This window comes from Rhinoderma darwinii, chromosome 6, assembly GCF_050947455.1.
Source record: "Rhinoderma darwinii isolate aRhiDar2 chromosome 6, aRhiDar2.hap1, whole genome shotgun sequence".
Lineage (NCBI taxonomy): Eukaryota > Metazoa > Chordata > Amphibia > Anura > Rhinodermatidae > Rhinoderma > Rhinoderma darwinii.
This window is the reverse complement of record NC_134692.1, coordinates 33395912-33422535: the sequence shown is the minus strand read 5'-3', so window position 1 is coordinate 33422535 and position 26624 is coordinate 33395912. Positions and strand designations below refer to the sequence as shown.

The 26624-nt window shown below is 38.4% G+C and overlaps 1 protein-coding gene across 7 annotated transcripts in view; it reads right to left on the bottom strand.

The window, feature by feature from the left end:
- RAPGEF4 (Rap guanine nucleotide exchange factor 4) overlaps positions 1-26624 on the bottom strand; it is a 250177-nt gene that overhangs the window by 40604 nt on the left and 182949 nt on the right. For 6 of the 7 annotated variants that reach the window (XM_075829468.1, XM_075829469.1, XM_075829470.1 and 3 more), the window contains 9 exons: positions 25251-25434; positions 23318-23402; positions 23144-23204; positions 22247-22323; positions 21382-21528; positions 20159-20274; positions 18056-18144; positions 16163-16241; positions 4188-4338 (listed from right to left, as the gene is read on the bottom strand). In XM_075829468.1, coding sequence (XP_075685583.1) covers positions 4188-4338; positions 16163-16241; positions 18056-18144; positions 20159-20274; positions 21382-21528; positions 22247-22323; positions 23144-23204; positions 23318-23402; positions 25251-25434 — 989 coding nt within the window. The remainder of the gene's footprint in view (positions 1-4187; positions 4339-16162; positions 16242-18055; positions 18145-20158; positions 20275-21381; positions 21529-22246; positions 22324-23143; positions 23205-23317; positions 23403-25250; positions 25435-26624) is intronic. The other variant, XR_012849484.1, reaches the window with a different exon arrangement.

Below are 26624 nucleotides of genomic sequence, written 5' to 3'. Positions count from 1 at the left end.
GTTATTCAAAATTAGCTTTAAAACATTTAGGATATAAAAAAGACCAAATATTCAGAAAATATTAAATATAAAGAAATTGCAAAAAAAAGTCATTTCATACTATAATATCAATACAATATACACTCCCTTTTATCCACAGGAGAATTTCAATGAAAATCTACAGCATTGCATCTGGGGAGACTACCGTACTTTAAGGAGGTGCAGACTGCAATACAGGTCTGAAGTACATACCTGAAAAGCAGTCCGTGTACCACAGTATGCCTCTGTGCACCATGTGAACAATGCCTTAAAGGGGTTATCCGAGTTTTTACTAATGGCTGTAAATGTCCTGAAATAAAAAAACAACCAGTACCTACCTATCCTTTTCCCCTGGCGATCCAGCGCTGATGCTCTCGCAGCCCTCTCTGTGATTGTTTGCATGCAGGCAGCATGTGATTGCTGCAGCCAATCAGAGGGCTCAGCACTCATGTTTTTTTAATTCCTGGCATGATGCCAGAAATATGATTTGTCACCGATGAGCCCCCTGTTGTCACTGCCCACTATAAATGATGTGGGTTCAGATGGTGCTGCCTCCCTGTCTTACTATGTAAATGATGTGGGCACAGATATCAATGCCTCCCTATAAATGATGGAGGTACAGATAGTGCTGCCTCCTTGTCTCTCTAGTTAAATGATGTGGGCACAGATATCAATGCCTCCCTATGAATGATGTGGGTACAGATAGTGCTGCTTCCTTGTCTTTCTATGTAAATGATGTGGGCACAGATATCAATGCCTCCCTATAAATGATGTGGGTACAGATAGTGCTGCTTCCTTGTCTCTCTATGTAAATGATGTGGGCACAGATATCAATGCCTCCTTATAAATTATGTGGGTACAGATAGTGCTGCTTCCTTGTCTCTCTATGTAAATGATGTGGGCACAGATATCAATGCCTCCCTATAAATGATATAGGTACAGATAGTGCTGCTTCCTTGTCTTTCTATGTAAATGATGTGGGCACAGATATCAATGCCTCCCTATAAATGATGTGGGTACAGATAGTGCTGCTTCCTTGTCTCTCTATGTAAATGATGTGGGCACAGATATCAATGCCTCCCTATAAATGATGTGGGTACAGATAGTGCTGCTTCCTTGTCTCTCTATGTAAATGATGTGGGCACAGATATCAATGCCTCCCTATAAATTATGTGGGTACAGATACTGCTGCTTCCTTGTCTCTCTATGTAAATGATGTGGGCACAGATATCAATGCCTCCCTATAAATGATATAGATACAGATACTGCTGCTTCCTTGTCTCTCTATGTAATGATGTGGGCACAGATATCAAAGCCTCCCTATAAATGATGTGGGTACAGATAGTGCTGCTTCCTTGTCTTTCTATGTAAATGATGTGGGCACAGATATCAATGCCTCCCTATAAATGATATAGGTACAGATAGTGCTGCTTCCTTGTCTTTCTATGTAAATGATGTGGGCACAGATATCAATGCCTCCCTATAAATGATATAGGTACAGATACTGCTGCTTCCTTGTCTCTCTATGTAAATGATGTGGGCACAGATATCAATGCCTCCCTATAAATGATGTGGGTACAGATAGTGCTGCTTCCTTGTCTCTCTATGTAAATGATGTGGGCACAGATATCAATGTCTCCCTATAAATGATGTGGGTACATATAGTGCTGCTTCCTTGTCTCTCATACATCGTACTGCCTCCCTGTGTTGTGGTGATCATGCTGCAGTCTCTTTTCTTATATACACAGCAGTGAGGCAATAAAATCAGGGATACAGACTGTTGGGCTCAGAAAGAGGTTGAACAATAATATTATATATTATAATATTGTTGTTCTTGCACTCCTCCCATTCTGCCCTGGGTGATTTTAATCAGTTCAATGCTGGATCCTACCATCCCCAGGTATATATGTAGGCTTAGTCCCAGTTCTGGGTGTATGTGTAGGTTCCCAGCTTACAGAGGTCGCCTTGTCGTGGCAGGTGGGCTAACACTTTTTGATCTAAATGTGCACTAAGAACCTCCCTATTTGTAAGTAGATTTAGCTTTAGTGCATATTTATTTATATTTAGTGGTTTAGGTGGCATTAGTGTGGCAGGGTGCTGTCGCCATTCTATGTCTGCTATATATATATATATATATATATATATATATATATTTTATTTTTTATTTTTTTCAGTGTCTGGGTTTTCTTTTGCTGTCTGCTTAACTAAATGTTCTGCTTCTTTTAACTTTATCACTCATTCACTCATGCATCAGGGCTCTACAGCACAAGATATATGCATGTAATTTGTTTCCAACCAACATTTTAACCCAATGCTTTTAAAAAACCTGTACTGTATGTGCATTACATGTTTATCCTATGGTTTTGTGATGAAAACAACGCACAATCGCACTGATCACACAAATCACATAGAAACAAAGAGATAAATGTCTTCATGAGACAAAGTCAAAGAAAAAGCGAGATGACATAATTTGGTTGGGCACAGTAACCGTCTGTATCCCATAGTATTTTTTTTTCTGTCATGTCAATTTGATGTTTGTCATTCCATAGGGGTGTAGAGTTAAATTGTAATTGGTTAATAGGATACAATGCTGCAGTTGGATGCAAGTGCTATATAAAATGATTGCACTCTCCCTCTAATAACAGGCGTGTGCAGTGTAATTGTAGGTTACCCGTGCATTTCATGGAGACAAGCCTGTAAAATCCATGTTCTGTGTAAAAATCATGCTTCTGAATTACTTGCCCACTTATCCTGATCATTATGTATATTTTTAGGTGGAAGCTATTGTATCGTAAAGTCTCTTAAGAAAATTGCAACATATTGACATTTATAAAAGCTTATAATGAAGTGTGGGAGAAGAATTACAATTTCTCCCACTGGATCCCCATTAGCACAATGTCACAGTATTGATGCGCGGTATCACAGACATTTTTCTTGTGTTCTTTTATTTGCTTTTACGGGGACTCGAATGGATTTGATACAACTTTACTGGTGATATACGTTTGTATTTAGCAGTTCTCTAGTTTTAATGAGGAAACGGCATTATATACAAGTCCCTAAGGGCTCATTCAGAGAGTGATTCTCGTCCTTGTGCTGTGCATTGAAACAACGCACAGCACACGGACCCATTGATTTCAATGGGGCTATTCACACGTGTCAGTTTTCACGCAGCGAGCGTACGTTGCGTGAAACTCACTGCATGTCCTATATTGGAAAAAAAGAAGTCCTTGCAAGTGCGTGAAAAACATATGTACGTAGTATTTCTCCTCTAGAACCATTAACTCAAATGTCAATTAAGAGAGCATGGTATGGCGCCACATAGAGTCCCAGCCTCTTACACACGGCGGAGAGGACTAAAAAGCCTGTTCTGCAAATCTTGCCCAATTCCTCGCCTCCCTATTTACCAACAATGTAGTACCCTGTAGAAGAGGTCCCCTCTCTCATAGCAGCCGCATGAGCTTCCTTTATGGCACCTATGCCCTTGTAAAATACATATCCACAGCTCTCTATTGACATATCCCATTTATCCCGTCCATAGAGAACACCACCGACAATGATCGCCACATAAACAGCCACTGATTATATCCATTTTCCAAAAATAAGCTCCACATTTTGAAACAACACGTATGCAAGTATGGAGTTTACAGATGTAGCCAAGTTTATCTGGTCTCTGATCATTCTCTGCAGCTTGATAATGGAAAAGCCATTGAAAAAGTCTTTCCTGACACTGTGTATTTAATGCGTTAAAAGTCAAGATAAAAATGGCTACACATATATATGTACAGATGTAGCCACGTTTATCTTGACTCTGATAACTTGTACAGCGTGATATCACACAAGAAAAGCCATTGAAAAGCCACTGAAAAAGTCAATTTAACGTTTCTTGACACTGTGTGTTAAAAGTCAAGATAAAGATGACTACATCTGTTGGTATATATACTATATATGTGCTCTTTCATAGACCAGCTAAACAACCAGATTGACACATTCCAACTCATTCTATGGAGCAATTGCAGGGTTACATGCAATACTGTAATCAGCATTTTCTATAGAAGCAGTTCCAACATTAACATGCCAAAAAAGTCACTAAAGAGTTAATACAGCCAGACGGTTTTGAACACTACACAGGTCTATATTTTATGCGTCATACAAAACAAGGTAGAACTTACCTCTAAGAAAGCCATTGCGACCTCATCCTCCCGCACCAAGTCCCCGTACAAGCTGGCCCAAAGTTGTACCAGTCGGATCACTCTACGTTTGTTATTAATGGCATAATCCATTTTCTCCTGCTCAGACCCTTGGGAAGGTTGAGCATGGTAAGTGCAGAGAGGTTAAGGAATCAATATGTTAAATAATACACGTACATTTCTTATTTGCCTTGCTTGTAGTAGTCGATCAGACATGACATTTGCTTCCATAAACGCTTCTGCGCGGAGTTCAATTGAAAGGCACTCAATGCATAATCTATCTCTATTTACACGTTTGGCATCTGATCTTAAAGGAGTATTCGGATTATCGATTTATACTCCTTGACCCCAACCATGTTCAGAATGAATAGGTCCTGGCACTGATTCCAAAAGGGAGAAGATTTTGAAGTCAGTTACATATGTATTGTGTTACCAGCGTAGTGTTACCATACATAGATTTCTGTAGGGCCCATTGATTTCAATGAAGATGTCGTTCAAAAACAGCCCCAAAACGGCCTATTTCACACGACCGTAATGTGGTGGCATTTTAAGGTCTATATTACACATGTAGGACTTGGTGGGGTCTATGGTGATCTAAGTCTGGTTCAGTAACTGCAGGACATCTGAGTCTTGCAGTCATAATACTGAAAAACAATAAAATATATGCAAAAACTGCACCAAAAAGAAGGCCCTGCAAGAAAGTTTAATTTACTTTTCTATGACCGTCTGAGGATCCAGAAGACTTCATAACCTAGCACATATCAAATCCTATTTTTGTTGGATTAAAGGAAATTTACTGTATTGCAGTTTTTCCCTTGCAGCCAGTGACATCCTAATCTCCGAGAAAATATCTAAACAGAGAAGCCAGAGTTTTAGACGATTGTTAAAAAGGGATTAGACAAGCAGCAGATATCATAGATTTCAGTGAGCGGAGAGACATAGCTTTCAATGACTACATCAATAGCGTATTTTACTGAGAATGAAAAGTACATGAGCGCCATCTTGTGGCACTAGGACTTTTCTTTTACATCAACTTTTAAAGTAGATGAAACTGTAAAAATGGGAAAAGTAATAATTTAAATAAAAACACAAAACAGACAAAATAACACTAAATGGATGGTGAAATGTAACAGAAAGAAATAACACAATTGTGTAGATTATAAGATGTAGCGGTCTCCCTCTTTTCAGTTCATTGTATGTCGATGTTTTACTATTTAACATTTGGTATTTTGTTTGTTTACTGCCCATGAACCTTCTCCTCTCTAATACTGTCATCTCCTCCCCACACTCCCAATTGCATGACTTCGCCCTTGTCTCCCCTCTTATTCAAGCTTTCCATCTTTTTAAACCTTCAAGTGACTTTCCAAGTTTGTAACCTGGTTGTGTATTTAGGTGCTGCCCCCACCGGACAAGGTAGCAACACTAAAGGTCCTTTAAGACGGCCCAATATTGGCCGTTAAAACGTACGCCGGTCAACAATACAGCACGTCGATCGGCACTCATTATCTCCAGCCACAAGACGCAATGATCAGTAATGTATGGGGATGAACGATCGTTCTTACAATTGCTTGTCCCCAAGCATTTGCATGAAGTCGGCAGCACATCTTCCTGTCTACATAGGGAGATGTGCTGCCAACTAGCGACCATTTTTTTGGCCCGCATAAAAGATGTGATCAACCAGTGAACGAGTGTATGCTCAGTGTATGAACGCTTGTTTCCCCGATCATTGGCCCGTGTAATAGGGCCTTTACTCATCCCTTTATGTGAGTGTATCTTCTTCTTATGCACTATTGATTATAAGCTCTTACGGGCAAGGCTTTCTCTCTTAATGTATCTCGTTTATAGGGCTTGTCTCAGGAAATCAACCCCTTCTCTAAAAAAAACAAAACGCTGCAGTGATCAGTTGATCGACACGGGTCCAGCTTCTGGAACCTTTGGCAATCAGCTGATATTGGCAGGGGGGAGATTCGTCCTGGTGTAAAGAAGTATTAAATGGAGCCCATACAAAAGAATGGATTTTAAACTACGCGGCATGCCTTCAAATCCGCAGTGGAAAAATCTGCTACATGTGAACGCGGTTTTGAAAACCCCTTAAAGAATCTGTTCTACCATACTTTGCTCTGGAAGGACATAGGGAAGATAGTAAAAAGACAACTATGTATTTAGGACTAGCTTCAGGTCACTAAATCCCAGCCAATAAATAAAGGGTAAGGGTATGTGCACACGATAACGTCAATTACGGCTGAAATTAAGGAGCTGTTTTCAGGAGAAAACAGCTCCTGAATTTTAGACGTAATTGCTTGTACTCACATTTTGCGAGGCGTCAATTACGGCCATAATTTGGAGCTGTTCTTCATTGAAGCCAATGAAAAACGGCTCAAATTACGTCCCAAGAAGTGTCCTGCACTTCTTTGACGACGCTGTTATTTTACGCGCCGTCTTTTGACAGAGACGCGTAAAATTACAGCTCGACGGCACAGTACGTCGGCAAACCCATTGAAATGAATGAGCAGATGTTTGCCGATGTATTCGAGCCGTGTTTTCAGGCGTAATTCGAGGCGTAAAATGCCTCGTTTACGCCTGAAAATAGGTCGTGTGAACCCAGCCTAAAACTTGAGAACAGCCATAAAAGATCGGTTTAACTAATGGCTTCCTATAAATGTTAGCTGTACATGCTCCTCATTGTTAACCATCACAACCATCTATTGAGGTAGGTTTAATATATATATATATTTATTTTTAGAAGTCATTTCCTTCGGACACTTGCTATTTAAAGTTCCTGCATCTTTATCTATCTGTAATTACTTCCAATTGACTTCTATTGGTTTTCCAATCACATCGGTTGCAGGAGATTAGTCTAGAACACTAATTTATTTTATTCTTCTTAATCCTCTCCTGAGGTTGCACCATTGATCTCTACTCACATTCAATATTTCCTGTATTCTTGATAAATCTGATATTAATAACTAAGTTCTAATTTAAAATAACACATCACATAAAGGAAAAAAACTTCTGTGTAAATCCTCGCAAAAAATGAGGCCACCCTACAACCCCCTACAGTCATACTCACCTTACAGCTGCAGATTGCAAGCTCTACAGGCAGTAAGTCACTATAAGCCACTAGGAATCTGAATAGGAAATACTTCCTCTGTATGTTTTATATTAGAAAGTCTTCCATTACTTAAAAAACAGGCCACAAAGGGGCTACTAAAGCTGCAAACAAAAGGAAAGAAGTAAGGAGCACTGACACAATGTAAATTTTGAGGGCATTTGGGGTTCTTAGAGCTCCGGTGTCTCAGTGCAGTGACTACTGTTGCTCCCCCTATTGTTCAGCTCCCGTCAATTAGTAATAATAAGGATATTCTCGACATGTAGGAGGGATCCACATTAGATTACAATCATTCCAGTGGTCAACCAACAACTTTCCTTTTGGTGGGATGTTATTCCTGCCATTTTAATGGGGAAGATTTTTCTTATCCCTGGTGATAGTTTTCAATGGCTCATTCGACATAGAACCACTAGTTAATATTTTAGATGGCCCGTTAAAGGGCCTGGGATTGGGAGAGCAAAGTGGTCAAGAGACCGTGGTTAGGATTTATATGCGAGAATGTGATGTGGTCTTTGTCAGACCATCAGTACATTCCCAGAAGATTTGGAGAAGCTGCCCTCAACCGCCCTCTCGATTGTAGCCCTACTTTAGGCTCTGTTCACATATGTGCTAGGATTTCCATTTTTCTGTTTCGCAAGACGAAAAACAACTTAATGGAACCCATTGTTTTTAATGGGTTCTGTTGGGTTTCCGTCATTTTGCAGAACAAAATAGTGCTGCTTGACAGAGCCTCCAACACAGTTATGAACAGAGCCTTAGGAGATTTAATGCTTTTACACAAACAACACAAAAGTTTGAACAGCACATTCCAGCAAAATGAAACAATATGTGTATACTGGTGCAAGAACGCCTGTGACTGCTGTATAAATTTGCAGTCACACGCTAAGAACCTCCCTATTGTAAGTAGATTTAGCAGTAATGCATATTTATTTATATTTAGTGGCTTAGGTGGCATTAGTGTTCGCAGTGTGCTTTCGCCAATTTTTTTGTGCTGTATAAATTTGCAGTCACCGGTGTTCTTGCACCTGTATACACGTTTTGTTTCATTTTGTTGGAATGTGCTGTTCAAATTTTTGTGTTGTTTATGTGATTCATATATGTGGGGTTAGTGACTGCCTCCATTATTGATCTTGCACTCCTCCTATTCTGCCCTGGGTGATTTTAATTAGTTTAATGCGGGTTCCTACCATCCCCAGATATAAGTAGGCTTAGTCCCAGTTCTGGGTCTATCTGCAGAGTAGGTTCCCACCTCATAGAGGTTGCCATGTCAGGTGGGCTCACACAATTTGATCAAAATGTGCGCTAAGAACCTCCCTATTGTAAGTAGATTTAGCAGTAATGCATATATTTATTTATATTTAGTGGCTTAGGTGGCATTAGTGTTCGCAGTGTGCTGTCGCCATTTTTTGTGTGCTGTATTTAATGTATTTATGTGTATTTGATGTTCATTTATTAAAGTAAATAAAAAAAAACAATTAAAAGTACATATTTATAATAGTATTTTTTGTCACAGCTGGTTAATTTGATTTAGTTAAGTATTTAGTATGATTTGTGATTCCATAGTCTATTCTTTGGTTGTCCAGCCACTGGAACCCCCACCAATGCCTAGAACGATAGAGTCACAATGCTAGGCAAAGATTATTTGTACTAGGTATATGTGTTTCCCAATGGTCAGATTCCCACTGACATTAATGGCATATCTAATCAATAAGCTATCGATGTATATTGTGGGGAAAAAGCTCAACCAAATATGGTGAGCAAGAGTGTAGTCATTGAATGGTCACAAGAATATTGTTGGTTGTGTATAGGGTATGATATAAACATGACTATGATATAAGATGAATGTTGGTGGTTATACATGGGGTATGATATGAACATGTGTATGATATGATATAAGATGAATGTTGATGGTTGAATATGGGGTATGATATGAACATGTGTATGATATGATATAAGATGAATGTTGGTGGTTGTATATGGGGTATGATATATGAACATGAGTATGATATGATATAAGATGAATGTTTGTGGTTGTATATGGGGTATGATATGAACATGTGTATGATATGATATAAGATGAATGTTGGTAGTTGTATATGGGGTATGATATGAACATGTGTATGATATGATATAAGATGAATGTTGATGGTTGAATATGGGGTATGATATGAACATGTGTATGATATGATATAAGATGAATGTTGGTGGTTGTATATGGGGTATGATATGAACATGTGTATGATATGATATAAGATGAATGTTGGTGGTTGTATATGGGGTATGATATATGAACATGAGTATGATATGATATAAGATGAATGTTTGTGGTTGTATATGGGGTATGATATGAACATGTGTATGATATGATATAAGATGAATGTTGGTAGTTGTATATGGGGTATGATATGAACATGTGTATGATATGATATAAGATGAATGTTGATGGTTGAATATGGGGTATGATATGAACATGTGTATGTTATGATATAAGATGAATGTTGGTGGTTGTATATGGGGTATGATATGAACATGAACATGAGTATGATATGATATAAGATGAATGTTGGTGGTTGTATATGGGGTATGATATGAACATGTGTATGATATGATATAAGATGAATGTTGGTGGTTGTATATGGGGTATGATATATGAACATGAGTATGATATGATATAAGATGAATGTTTGTGGTTGTATATGGGGTATGATATGAACATGTGTATGATATGATATAAGATGAATGTTGGTAGTTGTATATGGGGTATGATATGAACATGTGTATGATATGATATAAGATGAATGTTGATGGTTGAATATGGGGTATGATATGAACATGTGTATGTTATGATATAAGATGAATGTTGGTGGTTGTATATGGGGTATGATATGAACATGTGTATGATATGATATAAGATGAATGTTGATGGTTGAATATGGGGTATGTTATGAACATGTGTATAATATGATATAAGATGAATGTTGGTGGTTGTATATGGGGTATGATATGAACATGTGTATGATATGATATAAGATGAATGTTGGTGGTTGTATATGGGGTATGATATGAACATGTGTATGATATGATATAAGATGAATGTTGGTGGTTGTATATGGGGTATGATATGAACATGTGTATGATATGATATAAGATGAATGTTGGTGGTTGTATATGGGGTATGATATGAACATGTGTATATGATATAAGATGAATGTTGGTGGTTGTATATGGGGTATGATATATGAACATGAGTATGATATGATATAAGATGAATGTTGGTGGTTGTATATGGGGTATGATATGAACATGTGTATGTTATGATATAAGATGAATGTTGGTGGTTGTATATGGGGTATGATATGAACATGTGTATGATATGATATAAGATGAATGTTGGTGGTTGTATATGGGGTATGATATATAAACATGAGTATGATATGATATAAGATGAATGTTGGTGGTTGTATATGGGGTATGATATGAACATGAGTATGATATGCTCTGGTTAGGTATGTTGTTCAATATAGAAACATCTAATAAATGGATAACCAAAATCCCAACACTCTTCATATATATCTGTACCACCTACATGTCAAGAGGACATCCAACATACATCACATATCACCATCCTTGTATAAATTTAGATAATTACAAGGGCAATCAAAGATATTGGTTATGAATGTGACATCTTTCCTGATTTGATATGGTAACAGTAGTACACTAAAAATCAAGAATTACCGCTAAATAAATAAAACTGTAAAATTACACATTGACGTCCCTTTAACAAAGTGTAGATGGCATTCATTAAACCTAGTTATTGGCGTATTACATGAAAAGCCTCTGCACTTCCAAACAGTCAACACAATAACATGCTGTAATGCTGTCAATACAGTCAGCGCTATAAAAAATGTGAATTACAAGTTTAATGTTCCTCTTAGTCATGTTCTTGTTCAATCTCTCCAGCCATATAATTATTTCATATATTTTTACCTAGCTATTATCAAACTCACCGCAGGTACCTGTAATTTTTAGCATTTTCTTATTTTACATTTACTTACTTTAAATCCAACTAATGATAGCTCTCTGAACAGAGATTAAGGTTTACAAATATAAGGAAAGAAGAAAAATATACACAGATTGTAATTTGTGCTCATTAGACATGATTACATTGTGAGATACGCCGACAACTCTGCTTTTCAGTGCAACATTTAACACAATAGATTACAAAGCCATTATATGTTCCGCATTCCTTAGTAACGTCTATTAATGCAACATATTTGTTACCAATGTATCACAACCACACTTTAAACTTATTACTGTAGACATTTAAAGGCAAACATTCAAAATATGTAAACGAACCATTTAATTATTTTTAGAGTTTTTAAGGAAGAGGCCGTAGGTAGGGTAGGGGGTCTACCGGGGCCCTGGTGGTTGGGTGCCAACAAGCCAATTTACTTTGGCCAGGATATTGAAATACAGGAATAGGAGCAAAGTGAACCTTTTCCCTAGGTGAAGGAAAGCCTAGCTAAGGATGTAAGAAGACACTTGAAATAAAACTTTAAGCATAAAATTTATTTTTGTACTGTACAGTGTTGAACTTCTACCCCACAAAATTATAGCGGAGACCCAGAAATTCGGCCATTTAGACATCATGACAGTGGTAGTCCCTTGCATGGGACCTACATTAGCCAAAGCAGAGAGCCACAGTAAAGAGCGTCTCTCAATATGGAGGACTCTGCGTTATTGTAAATTAAGCGGATTTACAATGGTTCCAGTGGGTGCAGTGTAATACTAGACAACCCCTGTCCATATGACCTATTAGGTAATATGGAAATCATAGAGGTGGGTTGCCCCAGTCCGAACTCCTCTTTCGGATAACATGCAGAATTATAGGACCCAGAGGGAACGCTCTGTAAAGATTAATACAGAAAAAGAACAGGATGATCTGTTATATCTATCTAAACGACCAAGCGTGTCAGATGAAAGGAGTTGTCCGGGCATGGGGCGGTTTTTCACACGGATGACCTATCCACAGGACGGGTTATCAGTATGTGATCGGTGGGGGTTTGACACCCGGACCCCGCACCGATCAACTGTTCTGGCTGCCTCTGGCGCCGGAAGCTATGCAGTGGTCGGTGCTGTAAGCAGATGGCTCCGTACACCGTATAGCGGCTGTGTTGGGATACTGCAGCTCTACTTCTATTCCCTTGAATAGGAACAGAGCTGCAGTTCTGCAGCACGGCCGTTATTCAGTGACTGGAGCCATCTGCTTCCGACACCAAGCACTGCATAATATCTGATGCTCGGAGGCAGCCAGAACAGCTGATCGGTGCAGGGTCCGGGTGTCAGACCCCCACCGATCATGTACTGATGACCTATCCTGTGGACAGCTCATCAGTGTGAAAAACCGCCCCGTGCCCGGACAACTCCTTTAAGGGCAGATTTACAGCTTTAAGATCCGTTTGCTTGTACATTTTATCCGAAAAAGAAGGCACACTACAAACCCGATCAAATAACTCATCAATTATTGTGCGTTAATGACCCCTACAGATGTGCCCACCCTTAAATTTCAATAAATTTCGTTAAGGAGTTCAATTTCTCACTATACAAATTAAAATCATTATTGCGACATGCTAACAAAACCCTCAACAGGGGCTGCAAGTCACATCACAACCATTGGATGGCCACATATAGACATATATAGCATAAACAACTCCCAACAGTATTGCAAAATTATTATTCATTTTTTTTCAAAGCTGATCATCTCAAGCCACTCATTTCGGGATCAATCGAGCCAAGAGGAAACGTATCGAAGGACGCATCTGTACTAGTTTCGCAACCCCTCTCCCACTCAAAATTAAATCGGACGTCGTCTCAACCCATCCCCTAGGGGGTAATCGAAGTGCTTTCTAATTTTTTTTTGCCTGTCTCCGTTTTTACCAATAGTACCGCAATGATCCTTCTCCTTATAGTTTGGAATCAGAAAGCTTCTGCTGCAGAGTGATCACAAAAATAAACATATACATTATTATTATTATTATTACAGAAGTCCACTAATACATATTTTATATAACTTTTCAAAACTGTCAAAATACAAAATATCGAAAAATCACCACTCTTACCACTAAAATGTTGTATTTTAGATCAGATTTCTGCTTTTTTCTGAAGTTGATACTTTTGACTTCAGAGTTTGTTGTACTAAAATTATATTTTTAACGACCTCTACAAAATTGTTTAAGGCAGTCTGTAACACATTCATAAACTACAACTGAAAAGTAACAATTATATCCATAAATAATTTCATAAGAAATACCAGATGCAAAAATAGTCATTTCCACACACCACAATTATATTGTCAGCTCTGGAGATACGGCCTGGAATACTCTATTTGTATTTGATCTATGAAATACATAGAACTAGGCAAAATCTGACAATGATATTTATATTGCTGGACACTTCGTCAAAAACATCCAAAACAAGAATTGAAAAAAAATCAAATATCTGAAGGACTAATGTCTTCTCTGTGTAAATTTCCACATAACAATATAATTTGCTGTTGTCCTTTTCACTTTCTTAAATAATAGACAAGATCAAACTTCTTAATGATTATTCTTGTTGATAGATTTGAAGAGTTGTGGGGAGTCAGATTTGGTCCTTGAGCATATCTTAATTTACAGGAAACTTCCCACCCATAGCTGGAAATGTTTGAGGAGACTTGTCAGCAGATCTCTACTGTGTGATTTGCTTACACTTTCTGAGGGCAACCAGCAGCGTTCTTTATTGTGTAGCTATTGTTTTGTTTTTTCATTTCGTAATACAACTTTATAAGGACCAGCGCTTTATTTTTCTGTTATAGCTCTCCGAATCCCCTGCTTCCCTTCATATAATAAAATGTTAAAATTCTGTCTGTCTGTAGCCGCCACTAGGGGGAGCTGACTGAAGACAGATTTATATAGCTCCCATTGAACTCAATAATAAATATGTCTTGAGTAAGTGGCTGCAAGAATTTTATTATTTAACTGTGGCTGTGTGATGAGAAAAATGGAGGTCTGACCCCTATAAACATAATTCAAAAAAAAAATTTGCACTGAATTGTGAATCTATTTACATTGAAACAATAGGCATACTTTATGCAGCCATCCACATGAATAGACAAAAAGACGTAACACTTGTGTAAAAAGAAATTTATTTATGTGCATTTAAACTGTGAAACATTTTAAGTGGTTGAATTAGACTTTAAGAACATACAGGGATTGTATGAAATTGGGAAAAAAAGTTTTTTGTTTTTTTTATTAGTCAGGAACAGCACCACTCATGTCCATGGGTTGTCTCTGGTATTGCAGCTCAACTCTATTAAAAAGAATGGAGCTGAGCTGCAATACCGGACGCAGTCTAATTCAACCACTTTCACAGTCATTTGAACAGCACGGTGTATTTCGCATTGAATTCAATGAGAAGCTGTTTGTAGGAGTTTTGCTGGTGTCCAGGCGTATTTCAAGGCGTTTACGCTCAGAAATGCGTCTGAAAAAACTATGTGTGAACATGCACTTAAAGGGAACCTGTCACCAGCATTTCACCCAGCAGTACCTGGTGGAAGTGGGTGAAAAATCATTTGTATGTAACCTATAGTTATCTTCTAAGTCGGCTCTGTATTAAATTTTTTAGTGTTCCCGCACCGTATGCTAATGAGCATAAGAGTCATATCTTTGTTTGAAAAGAGTCATATCTTCATTGCTCAGGCCATTCAGAGTTAACCCCGCTTCCTTACTTTTGATTGACAGCTCCTCGCATCCCCCCAGCTCACATGAAATCCTGCACTTGTGCATCGATGTCCTGATCTGGTGCGTGCGCACAATGGTACACCATAGCGGCACATGCGCAGTAACTAGATTTGGGGCCCGGATGAAGGAGGGAAGGGTATCGGACCATACATGACGGGCGCATGCGTGCTATCTCAGACGAGATTTTGGAATTCGGGGTGGGCCAGTATTCGGTGGTGGGCGGGCATCTCACACAACCACTTTAACATCAAAAACCCATTATTAGACACACAAATGGTGAAAAAACAGCCAGCTCTGAAAACAACCTTGTTACGTCACCATTATCAGTGTCCTTGCAATTGTCCTTCCACGTTAAATAATTTCACCGCTGCCTACTCAATACTGTGATAGACTATTACGAGCTCTCTTTTCTATAAAAAATAACTTACTACCAAACACTGTAGCAAACTAAGATTTGACAGAATCTTTTTTTTATTTTTTATGTTCAACTAAGGCCCCATTTTACATCGCGTTTGTGCTATCTGCCGGGCGTATACGGTTTTAAACACTAAAAAAAGTATAGCTCGGCGTATACATATAATGGGTCAAACGTAGACCAAAATAGCATTAGTTTTGTCTATGTTTGTCATGTTTTACGTTGGGATACTGTTTTTTGAGTGTACTGAAAAGCGCAGTCTGTTACGCTATTCTGTACTTCAAAAAAACATATACGCGACATAAGATTTTTTTTATCACTAATCTCAATGGACGACGTATGCAAACGTAATGCTATACGTTTGTATCCGTTTATATACAGTAAATCAATACGTTTTTTGTTCCTTTTCTATCAGTGTTCACTTTAGAAAAAATTTCTACTTTTCTTAGGTAAAAAACGGACAGAAACATATACCGACGTATGAGTGTATGCTAAACATACACGCTATAAAAACATAGACGTAAACAGAAAATACTACACGTTTGTATACGTTTTCAATGGTCTACGTTTTTATAAAAAAAACGTATACGCCTGGCGGATAGCACAAACGCAATGTGAATGGGGTCTAATACTCTTTTGTTTTGGAAAAGGATATTGAGACATCAAGGCCGGGCAGAGCTGAGAGTTGGGCATGAACACACAATGCATCATAACGAAGTCATCTAGAGCAGAATCTAAAACAAATAGTAAACATGATACAGAGAAATGATGAGCGGTGATAGATTAATCCTGTCTTTTATGTGTGTATATACAGTATGAGTGGTGATCATTCAGCCTGGATCTCAAGATAAAGCCAGCACAAACCTGAGCAAAGCAAAGATGTTAAAAAAAATCTGAATAAATAGTGGGAATTTGTTGGGTGCCTCTCAATATAAGGAAAAAAAATTATACTTACCCAGATCTCTATGGTCAGCGTCCAGCCCGGCCTATAGGGATGACATTTCATCCTATGTGACTGCTGCAGCCAATCCCAGGCTGCAGCGGTCACATGGGATGAAAGGTCATCCCAGGAGGCCGGGCTGCAGGATGTCAGAGGGATGCGTTGCCATGATTACGGGTAAGTATAAGCTGTTTTTTTTACCTGTCGTTTTCCACAGTGGACACTCCGGACGAAAAACTGCATTACAATTTGGTGCGGTTTTTCGACTGGAATTCCCTGCGGGGACAGGGCGGATACGCTATGTACTTTTACGCAGCGTATCCTCCCTGTGTGAACATAGCCTAAAGCTATCGTATGGAGGCATCACAAAACACATCGCATGTGATAGATTGCGGTGGAGACAAGCCTAGGACTTGGTAACGCTGTAGAGATGATAGTTTGTTATTTAGGAAATGAAAATCCCTGGTGACCACTTTGTTCCCTCCATGTTAGTTTTGAGTACACAGGGTCAGTTAAAGGGGTTTTCCCACGCAGGGAATTTATCACCTATCCACAGGATAGCTGATAAATGGATGATCGCTGAGGCCCCAGCTAACTCACGCATTCAGAGGCGTTTCTCGAGTCTGTTTTCTTTTTTTTTTGCACATCTGTTTGGTTTGGTGTGTGCCATTTTTGTAGTGTTTTTGGGATTAGTGTTTTCTTTTTAAAAACGCAGCATGCTCTTGGTTTGGCTTTTTTCTGGTGTTTTTTCCGTAGGCTACCGCGGCCCCTAGGATTTCAAAAACGTCAGGAAAAATGCATGTAACTAAATTACACTAAATTAAAAACGCCACCAAAAATGCATGTAAAAAACACAATTAAAAACATGAAAAGCATGGTTTTTTTTTATGTGTTCTAAAACTCTGAAAAATAAGTGTGTTTGAAGGAGGAGGAAGGCTTTAAAGAGGTTGTCCCACCATACCAAACGTATCACCTATCCAGAAGATAGGTGATAAGTGTTTGATCAGTAGGGGCGCTACCACTCGGACCCACACCAATCAGGTTCAGAGTTCTCTGTTTGAAAAGAGCAATGGTCACGCATGCGCTGCCGCTCCATTAATTATGTATGGGACTGCAAAGGTGATAAGTTGTTATGCACTGGTCAAGCTTGTTCTGTGCTGTAATGGATTCTAGCTTCAGCTAATGTGAAGGAAGTCATGCTAAAAAGTGCATTAAGGCTGGATTTACACATGCAGTTTCCAATGTTTTTTCTGCAGTTTCTGATGCCGTTTTTTTTATTGCCAAAGCCAAAAGTTGATCCAGAATGAAGAAAAAGTATAAAGAAAATACTGATGCATCTCCTCTCTTTTGTATCCACTTCTGTGTTTGGCTCAAAAATCGACATAAAAAACTGCACCAATAACTGCATAAAAAAAACTGCATGTGTGATTCCAGCCTCAAAGAAACTCAGACATCAGGTTTGTGAACTCCCCAGAATATACTGCATGGAAAACTGTGAATGAACCCACCAAGAAACATCATGAGAGTCATGACCGGACAACATAGTGACCTGTAATCCGACAGACGACCAATAGTTTTATGTGCCAAATTAGCAGTCCATATTTGTACCTGAGGATTCATGCATGCTAGGCTCCAGTCGCATTGTTTCTAAGAAGTGTTCCAAAATTTTTTCTGGATTCCCGGACATCACAGTGTACCTAGAAAACATAGAAAATAGTTGTTTTTATAACCATGGGAAGGATAAACCTAGCCCCTTTTGACCAAAAACCCAAATTACTTTGTATGCGGTTGCTCTTGAAAGATTTGCATATATCTTCTTTACAATTATTGGTATGTATCACAAAATAGCGCTGTCGTTTGGAGCCCTGAGTCCATTCACTCTGTTCTTTGATGGTGATCATGTATAGAAAAAATGTATCTTTTCAAAGTTTTAAAGCATTGTGAGTTCTTGGCATTTATTAAGCTTAAAGATTACGAAAATGTAACTTGCAAATATTCACCAAAGTATCACAATTGCAAAAATGAGAATACACACATATGCCCTGTAGATATGGGCACATCGTCAGTTGCTCTCAATTCTTTACGCCCCTTATTTCCCAGCCAATGACTCGAGAGCTACATGTGGCTCTTATGCCCAAACTCTTGCCAACTGCTAATACTTCTGTGTATCAATTACACCAGGTTTGACATAAAATTCTTAAAACATGACACCCGTATCATAATCATATCACTGGCTACATGGTCCGAATTATATCACAGACACTTGATCTATGGTGCACAATGTCACCGACACTTTTTTTACACTATATTAATATTATAACAAACTTCTCATTTAGGTCTTTCAGTAAAGGTATTTAAAGGGGTTGTCCAGTCCTATGAAATTGATGACCTATTCTTAGGATGGGCCATCGATATTAGATTCCCGACACCCCCGCAGATCAGCTCTTTTAAAGGGGCACGGCGCTCAACTTCATTACTGCACTGCTCTTACTGTGAATCGCCGACACACTTGTAGCGGCGGTTCACAGTATTACAGTCTTCTCCCATTTAAGGGAGTAGACTATAATGTGTCGGCAATTCACAGTACGAGCAGATCAGGAAGGGGAATAGCGCTTGTACATGCTCCGTGGCCCCTTCAAAACAGCTGATCGGCAGGTGTGTCAGGAGTCGGACCCCCACCGATCAGATATTGTAGTCCTATCCTGGGGACAGGCCATCAATTTCTTAGGACAACCCCTTTAATGCTTGATGGGGTATTACAGTTTCAAAAAATAGAAGCTATTCTTTGTTTAATGAAAGTTATACCATTTTTCACTATAATTGCTATATCAATTTCCCACTGTTTTCAGGATCCCTGCTTATGATCATTCAAAATGAACCTTTACTGTTAACATCCAGTGTATAAAATCTATTGATGATCATGTGATGGTGCTCTGATAACTGTACTGTAACAATTAGAGCACCTCTGTGTCCATCAAATGGCACAGATTTTTATCCAGTGGAAGAAAACAATAAATTGTCAGAAATGTATTTAAAAAAATTACCGTATATTGGCAACACAATGGTCAGTGATTAAAAAATCCAATCCTGCTATTGTCCTGCAAATCCATCGGCACAATACAAGCCATCATATATGGCAGCCTGTATTCTTCCCATGGCAGAGCAGGTGTAGGTTGTTGTAAAGAAGCTTTGGGGCTATATGATATCCATGTGCAATGTGATTTCTCTGCTACATAGAACTGCTTCAATTCTTAAATAGGGTTTCTTTTAAACTTACATCTACAGAATATGCCATAAATATCTGATAGGTGGGGGTCACACTTCTGGGACCCCTACCTATTAGGAAACACCAGACCTGCTTTACCTGTTCTGTAATTTTAATAGAGCTAAATGGAGAGAGCCGTGTATCTGCGTGGCAACCTCTTCATTCATTTTCCCCCCCAGATACAACAGCCTCATTTGGCAGATTGGTGGTTTGGGGACCCCTGTTTTCCCAATAAGTGGGAAGTGCAGCCTGTATTTTAATAATAGATTTGCAGAACAGTAGTGGCGATGGCGCTCAATGCTATTTACTGTACTATAATGCAGCTCCCAAGCTTAAAAAGTTATGTCTCCAGATAATCTCATTTTTAGAGATCTGTCGAGATGAGAGACTCCCTATAAATAAACAATTTAGAGTATACAGTATCTATATAACAGTAAATTACGTACTTATATGGTGACTGAGTGTTTACTTGAGCGGACGCTTGTTGGCCAGCTGGAATCTTCTCCAACACCAAGACATCCTGATCATGCTCCTTCAACCTCACTGTATTTGCTTCAACATCCTGCACAAAATGTGAATAAACCATAAAACATGTATCCTTCAAAATCGTTTTAAGACAATTGAATAGATTGTCTCAATCATAAGAATTAGTAAAGACAATAACATGGGTATCTTTAGGGTTTCTATAAGGGGCTTTTTATCATACCGGAGTCCTAGGAGTTCTCCATACCAGTCCTAGTTAGGCTAATGTTCACTGAAGGCTTTCCTTCCTTGAAAAGACTTTGTCTACTGCTCGAGCCTGTGTCTAAATACCCTGACCAAAGCAGAGTGGCTTCTCTGGCACCCAGCAGACATGGTATAACAGTATACTGTACAATGTTTGCGTCAAAACTGCTTCTTTTTTTCAGTATCGCATTCTTCCCAGTATTCCAGTGCATACACGTATTTTTATGTTAATATTTCATGTGACCTCCCACATTATTTTGCTTTTTTTTTTTCAATTCCGGTTATTGTAAAATACCCAGTTTCATAGGTTTTTTTTCTTGCCTTGAAGACAAATATATGGCTTTAAAAGCATTCACTAAAGAACAGATGTTTTCTGCAGCCTATACTACAAAATTTGAGGGTCTGTTTAAATATTTATGTTGCTCTTGGTCTTCTTTAAAGGCAAGTTCCAAAGAAAACTTTAAGTTAAAATAACAAACTGTTACTCAGCTCTACAGTCTGATCCTATTAAGGCCCAGTTCATACAGAGGTTTTGGCGCTGATTTATGACGTGGAAACAGCACCAAAAAACACCACAAATCTGAGGTGGATCTGGTGCAATGGAGGATAGGAGAACATTTTGTACAAAGGTTATATCACTTACCAATAATCTATTCTACTACTATATAACTTTACTATATTACTACCATTCAATAGAAAGTCTATGAGCCCATACTCTGCTGCATCGGCTTTACGGAGAAAGTCGAACAGAAACGAAGCGGCTGAGGGCTCACACGAGCGCTTCTGCCGCTACGTTTTAGCGATTGGTGATGGTCTCAGTGCTCGGACCCTCACCAATCAAAACTTCTGATATGTCACTACGACATGTCAGAGGTTTGTTGAACGTTTAGTTACCCTTTAAGGAAAATGTACCTGCACTGGTGATATTTAAGTCAAAACTTACACGCAGGATTCTGTTGAAATCCTCTTTGTCCACCCTTAGGAAGTGGCAGTTGTCTTCTCGCAGGACAATGGATGCTGCTCGGGGAGCATCGTTTACTAGAGCCAACTTGCCAAAGTCATCTCCTTCATGTAGGGTACAAACCACACCCTGGAATAAAGGATGAAAAGAAACCATGAAAATCAAAATGTCATTGACCAAACATGAGCATGACATACATTAACACCAATGTTGTCTTGACAGCTAAAATGTATAATGCTCTTTTGGGGGCACATACAGGAAAATAATTCAAGAATGCTTGGGACAGACATATGGCAGACATATATCGTCAAAAATGTTAAGAGTTAAAAAACGTGGAATGTATACACTTATATATATATAAAAAATTGAAGCATATATGTATAACAATATTTCCTTTCTGTCGTCAAATTCTATGTGTCCAGATATATTACTTTTTAAAACTGACATAGAAACAAGCAATGGAAACATTTATTGGCGTGTATAATTTTCTGGATGTCTATTCAAGGATTGCCAGTAATTTAGATCAACGTCCACATCACAATGTGCCATGAGCAACATAATTGTCTTAATTAAAACAACATAATATTGATAGAAAAACAAGAATTTTCTGTTTAGTTTGATAAATGTATCTTTGTTATTTTGTTTATCTTTTAAAACTTGATCTTTGCCTATAGTACACCCGGTAAAAGGTAGTGCAGGTAATCCTCACTTTACTGCAGAATTATCACCCATGTTTCCGGTCTGCCATTATGTCACATGGTATTGTAATTTATCAGATACCAGTAGTGTTTCCTACATGCAATAATGTCCGCTCTATATATGGTTAATATGTCAAAAAGAGTAATACCTTTCCATAGATGACCACATTTACTGATCCTTTTAAGATGATGTACCAGGAGGTCCCCTCTTCTCCTTGATTGAACACTGCAAATAGAAACCACATCAATTCATTGGCTGTTTTCAAGAAATTTTCTCCCATCAGCACAACCCTTTTTCATATGTCCTATAAAGGCATATTACACCATGTGTACCTTGGTTGGTGCAATTTTACAATTATTTAGCTATTTAAATTGCTTTTTTCTTAATTATTTTTATAAAAATACCTAATAATGATAGAAAGAGTGGAATGATCATTTTGAGTGATTTGTGTTCAAGTTGATTTAGTAACTAAATTTATCCTGGGTCATGATTCGAACCCAGAATTTCCTGTGTTCCAAGAAGCAGCTCTTCTTGCTGAGATATCTGAAACGCTGGACAGCTCCATTCTATTCCAATCTATTGTCTAGCTTCTCCTAATTCTTGCTTTTCTGAATTCCTCACTTTAATTACCTGATTAGTCTCCCCCTTTTGATTTTCTATATAAGTCTAGACCTTGCACTACTCCCTTGTCAGACGAATGCACTTTCTTCCTCTAGTCTAGTGCATTGCTGCCTCTCCACAAATTGTTGCCGACTATCTGCGTACCGAACATGGATTGTTTCCTGATCACGTCTCTGCTTCCTGCTACAAACTATGGACCTGGACCCTTACTTTACTATTCTTGCTATCATCACCCTCCTGCCTGATCGTTTCAACCACCGAATCTGTCATAGACCTGGACACTCAGTCTGTAGCAACAGAAATTCGGATGATTTATTTTTTATGCTTCTTCCTATAACTATCGCTTTCTGTCTTAAAATCATAATCTTACAGCATATTACATGCCTCAGTTTTTTAAAACAGATGTTGGTAGAATTCCACTTACATACTGTTCCTGCCTTTGGGTGGGATTCAAAGATTAAAAATCCAGCTAGTTCCCGTTTAACCTTCAAGAAAGAACACAATAGTTATAAATCAGTGTTTAGGGTTGCTTCTTTCATGAACAGACCACACATTACTACAGCAAGTGAACTCTCAAGGCAAACTGAAGTTGACCCACCGTGGTTGAGAGATGAGATAAGGCTTTAATGTGAATAAGTTCTTCAAAAATAATTTCCAGATCATCTGCCGTCCGCTGGCCAGGCCTGACAATTAGAAACAATAAATGAACAAGTTTTAGAATAACATATGAAATAAATAGTATTTATATTTGATAAAATACTGTTCTGTACGCAAGAAACAGTAAAAGCAATTAATCAACCTGAAATGGCCAATAATATAGATGGCAGTATATACTTCTTACTCCCTAGCCTCTTACAGGTTTTCCCATTTGGTATTAATACACAGTGCAATGTTTACTCCAGTATTGCTCTGTAAATTTAGAGCTAAGGACTCCTCTTTATATCACAAATACAAAATGTATACAGGTACTAATAATACACCTACTTTAGAACTGCCTAAAACTTCAATCAATGATGTTTATAAGATGGTTTTTAATATTATACTAGTTACACTACGGTGAATCAATCCAAACGGTTAAGAAAAATGTAGCAGTTTCTGATATTGGAAGAGATGCCAACAACTACACAAAAGTTTTTGCTATTAATAAAGTTGATAAACAATGAAGAAAATTTTATTTTATCTGGAGAATATGCCTTGGTTGTATTATTTTTTTTTTTTTAAGTTTTTGTATCATGTGGACAGATTAGGGTGGGTAAGGGAGAGTGCTTCTATTAGGGATATACAATTGTGTATCGTGTGCTTTTTGGTTTGTATTGCTTTCTTTCTTTTTTTTTTTGTTTCAATAAAGAGGAATTAAAGGGTAACTAAACATTCAACAAACTTCTGACATGTCATAGTGACAAATCAGAAGTTTTGATTGGTGGGGTTACAAGCACTAAGACCCCCACCAATCGCTAAAACTAAGCATTGTAAAATCAATGTATCGGGGTACGGGTTCAATAGAAAGTCTACGAGCACGCACTCCGATACATCGGCTTTCCGGAAAAAGCTGAACAGAAACGAAGCGGCTGAGCAATCACACGAGCGCTTATGTTGCTTCGTTTTAGCGATTGATGCGGGTCTCAGTGCTCGGACCAAATCAAAACTTCTGACGTCACTATGACATGTCAGAAGTTTGTCAAATGCTTAGTTACCCCTTAAGAATAAAAAATCCTGTTTTACCAGGACAGATTTTCCAATTGTAAAATTATAGAAGATCCAGCACATCAGAAGCCAAGAAAATCAGAAAAAAAGAGGCATCTAGAGAAAGGTTATGGAAAACTACCTGTACCCTCACACAAAGATTTCTGTTACTCCTAATTGTTCTAATAGATAAGCTACTGCACATGGGCAGCCCCCTACCCAATGAAAACAGGGTACCTGCCTCAGATTGGGAGGGGGTCCCAGCAGCTACACCCTGACATATTGAGGGTATGTCTTGTAGCGAAAGTGTCAATAGTTTTGCCTTCATCCAAGGCATTATACATGGTCTTTAAATGTTGCTTGTAAATACGAGGTTTAGGGGGCCCCGTTCTAAAGATAGGCGCGGGTCCCAGAGGTGGGAACCGCATCTATCTGACATTTATGACATATCCTGTGGATATTCCAAGAGAAGTAGTAGGACAATAGCACACATCTCCAAATCTTCAAAAAAGGTTTTATTGTCAAAATATCTTACGCCAGGCCAGGCTTGAGAAAGACCCTTCACTCACTATGGGTCGAAACGTTGCCTGTTTGCCGTAAGATGTTTTGAAAATAAAACCTTTTTGAAGATTTGGAGACGTGTGCTGTTGTCCTACTACTTCTCTTGGAATTCGCATTATGCCAGAGTGGGTTTGCCTGGCTTGACAGCGTGCACCGCACTAGACTCGGGACTTGTGCTGCTTCAAATTTTCTACTTTGGCTTAAACCCCATTAAGTTTCTTTATACATTACGGTACATCAAAGTAAAACAACATAAACTATCAATATAAGACAAGAAATGAAATTACGGTTTTCTGAGGATCATTCTCATATGTGCATCAGGTCCTGTCTGGGACAAGATAAGAAGGGTATCCTGGAGGTCCTCTTCACTTTCCCTTTTCTCTTCATCTGTTGGCAAAGGCAAATCTTCATGTTCATCATCAAGGAATCGATAAAACAAGTATTTATCTTGGAAGTAGTATTCCTGGTCAACTGTGGGGAGATAAGGAAGAGTCAATATGAGTGCTACATCAAGTTTCATAGAAATTTTCAAACAAATAAATAGATACATTTTGTTTCAATCTGAAATGAAACCAATAAGGTTCTGCTCACACTTCCATCATAGTTTTTATTTATAACGAAAGCCATGATGCTTTGCAGGTTTCCAACAGCTCCCAAAAGACCCCATTGATTTATTATAGGGCATGCTGAGGTTACATAGTTACATAGTTTGTACGGTTGAAAAAAGACACATGTCCATCAAGTTCAACCATCGAGGTTTCTGTTGTTTTGATGGCAAGAATAGCGTGGCATGCCTCGATGGAACCACCAACAGAAGGGCCAAACAGCAGTGGGCACATCACCATATCGGCAGCAATTATAAGTATTTTACTATACGGCCCACCACTGACATTATATCCAAGCTGACTTCACATCATGCAAATATTATTGGCTGCCACTGTCATGTGATATGACATCACATGGATGCCACATCATCCCATAAAACTGGTAGAACAAGAAAGGCCAAGGACCGGTGAAGATTGGCGGTGGGGGAACGGACGCTTTGGTTGTTTTTCCTTTATAGGAATATCAAAGCTTATTTATGAATTCTGGAATGCCCCTTTAAAGTCTAAAGTTAGCTCCTAGACAATTCCTCATAGGGGTCCTCCTATAGGGTAAAGCTGAGAGCTACATCCAGACATAGAATAAAACACAATGCCACAACCCTCTTTGTTGTTCTGCATGGGTTTTACTTCAGCTACACTACACTGCAGAAAAAAGAAAAAAAATGTTTAGATCAAGAATTAGGTGATCTTTTATGGTGAGGCTATCCTCACAAAGGAGATCTCCATAAAAATGGTTGTGGATATGGACACCCTGACGGAACCCATTAAAATCAATGGGTTCCGTCAGGCGCCGATCGTCTCCGTCATTCAACAGAACTGGCACTTCCAGAATTTCCGTTCTTTGGCTCTTATGACTAAGCAGAACAACAGAAAGCCAAACGCAGGTGTGAACAGGGCCTAACCTGTTTATTGAAAAATCTACACATTAATATCAATTATCAAAATTATTAAAGATTGTATTGTAAATTATTATTATTAGATATTACAAGGTTTAAAAATGTTGTGCACTTTTACAGTACAATACCGTAGTATCTGATATATGTGTTGTATAACCAA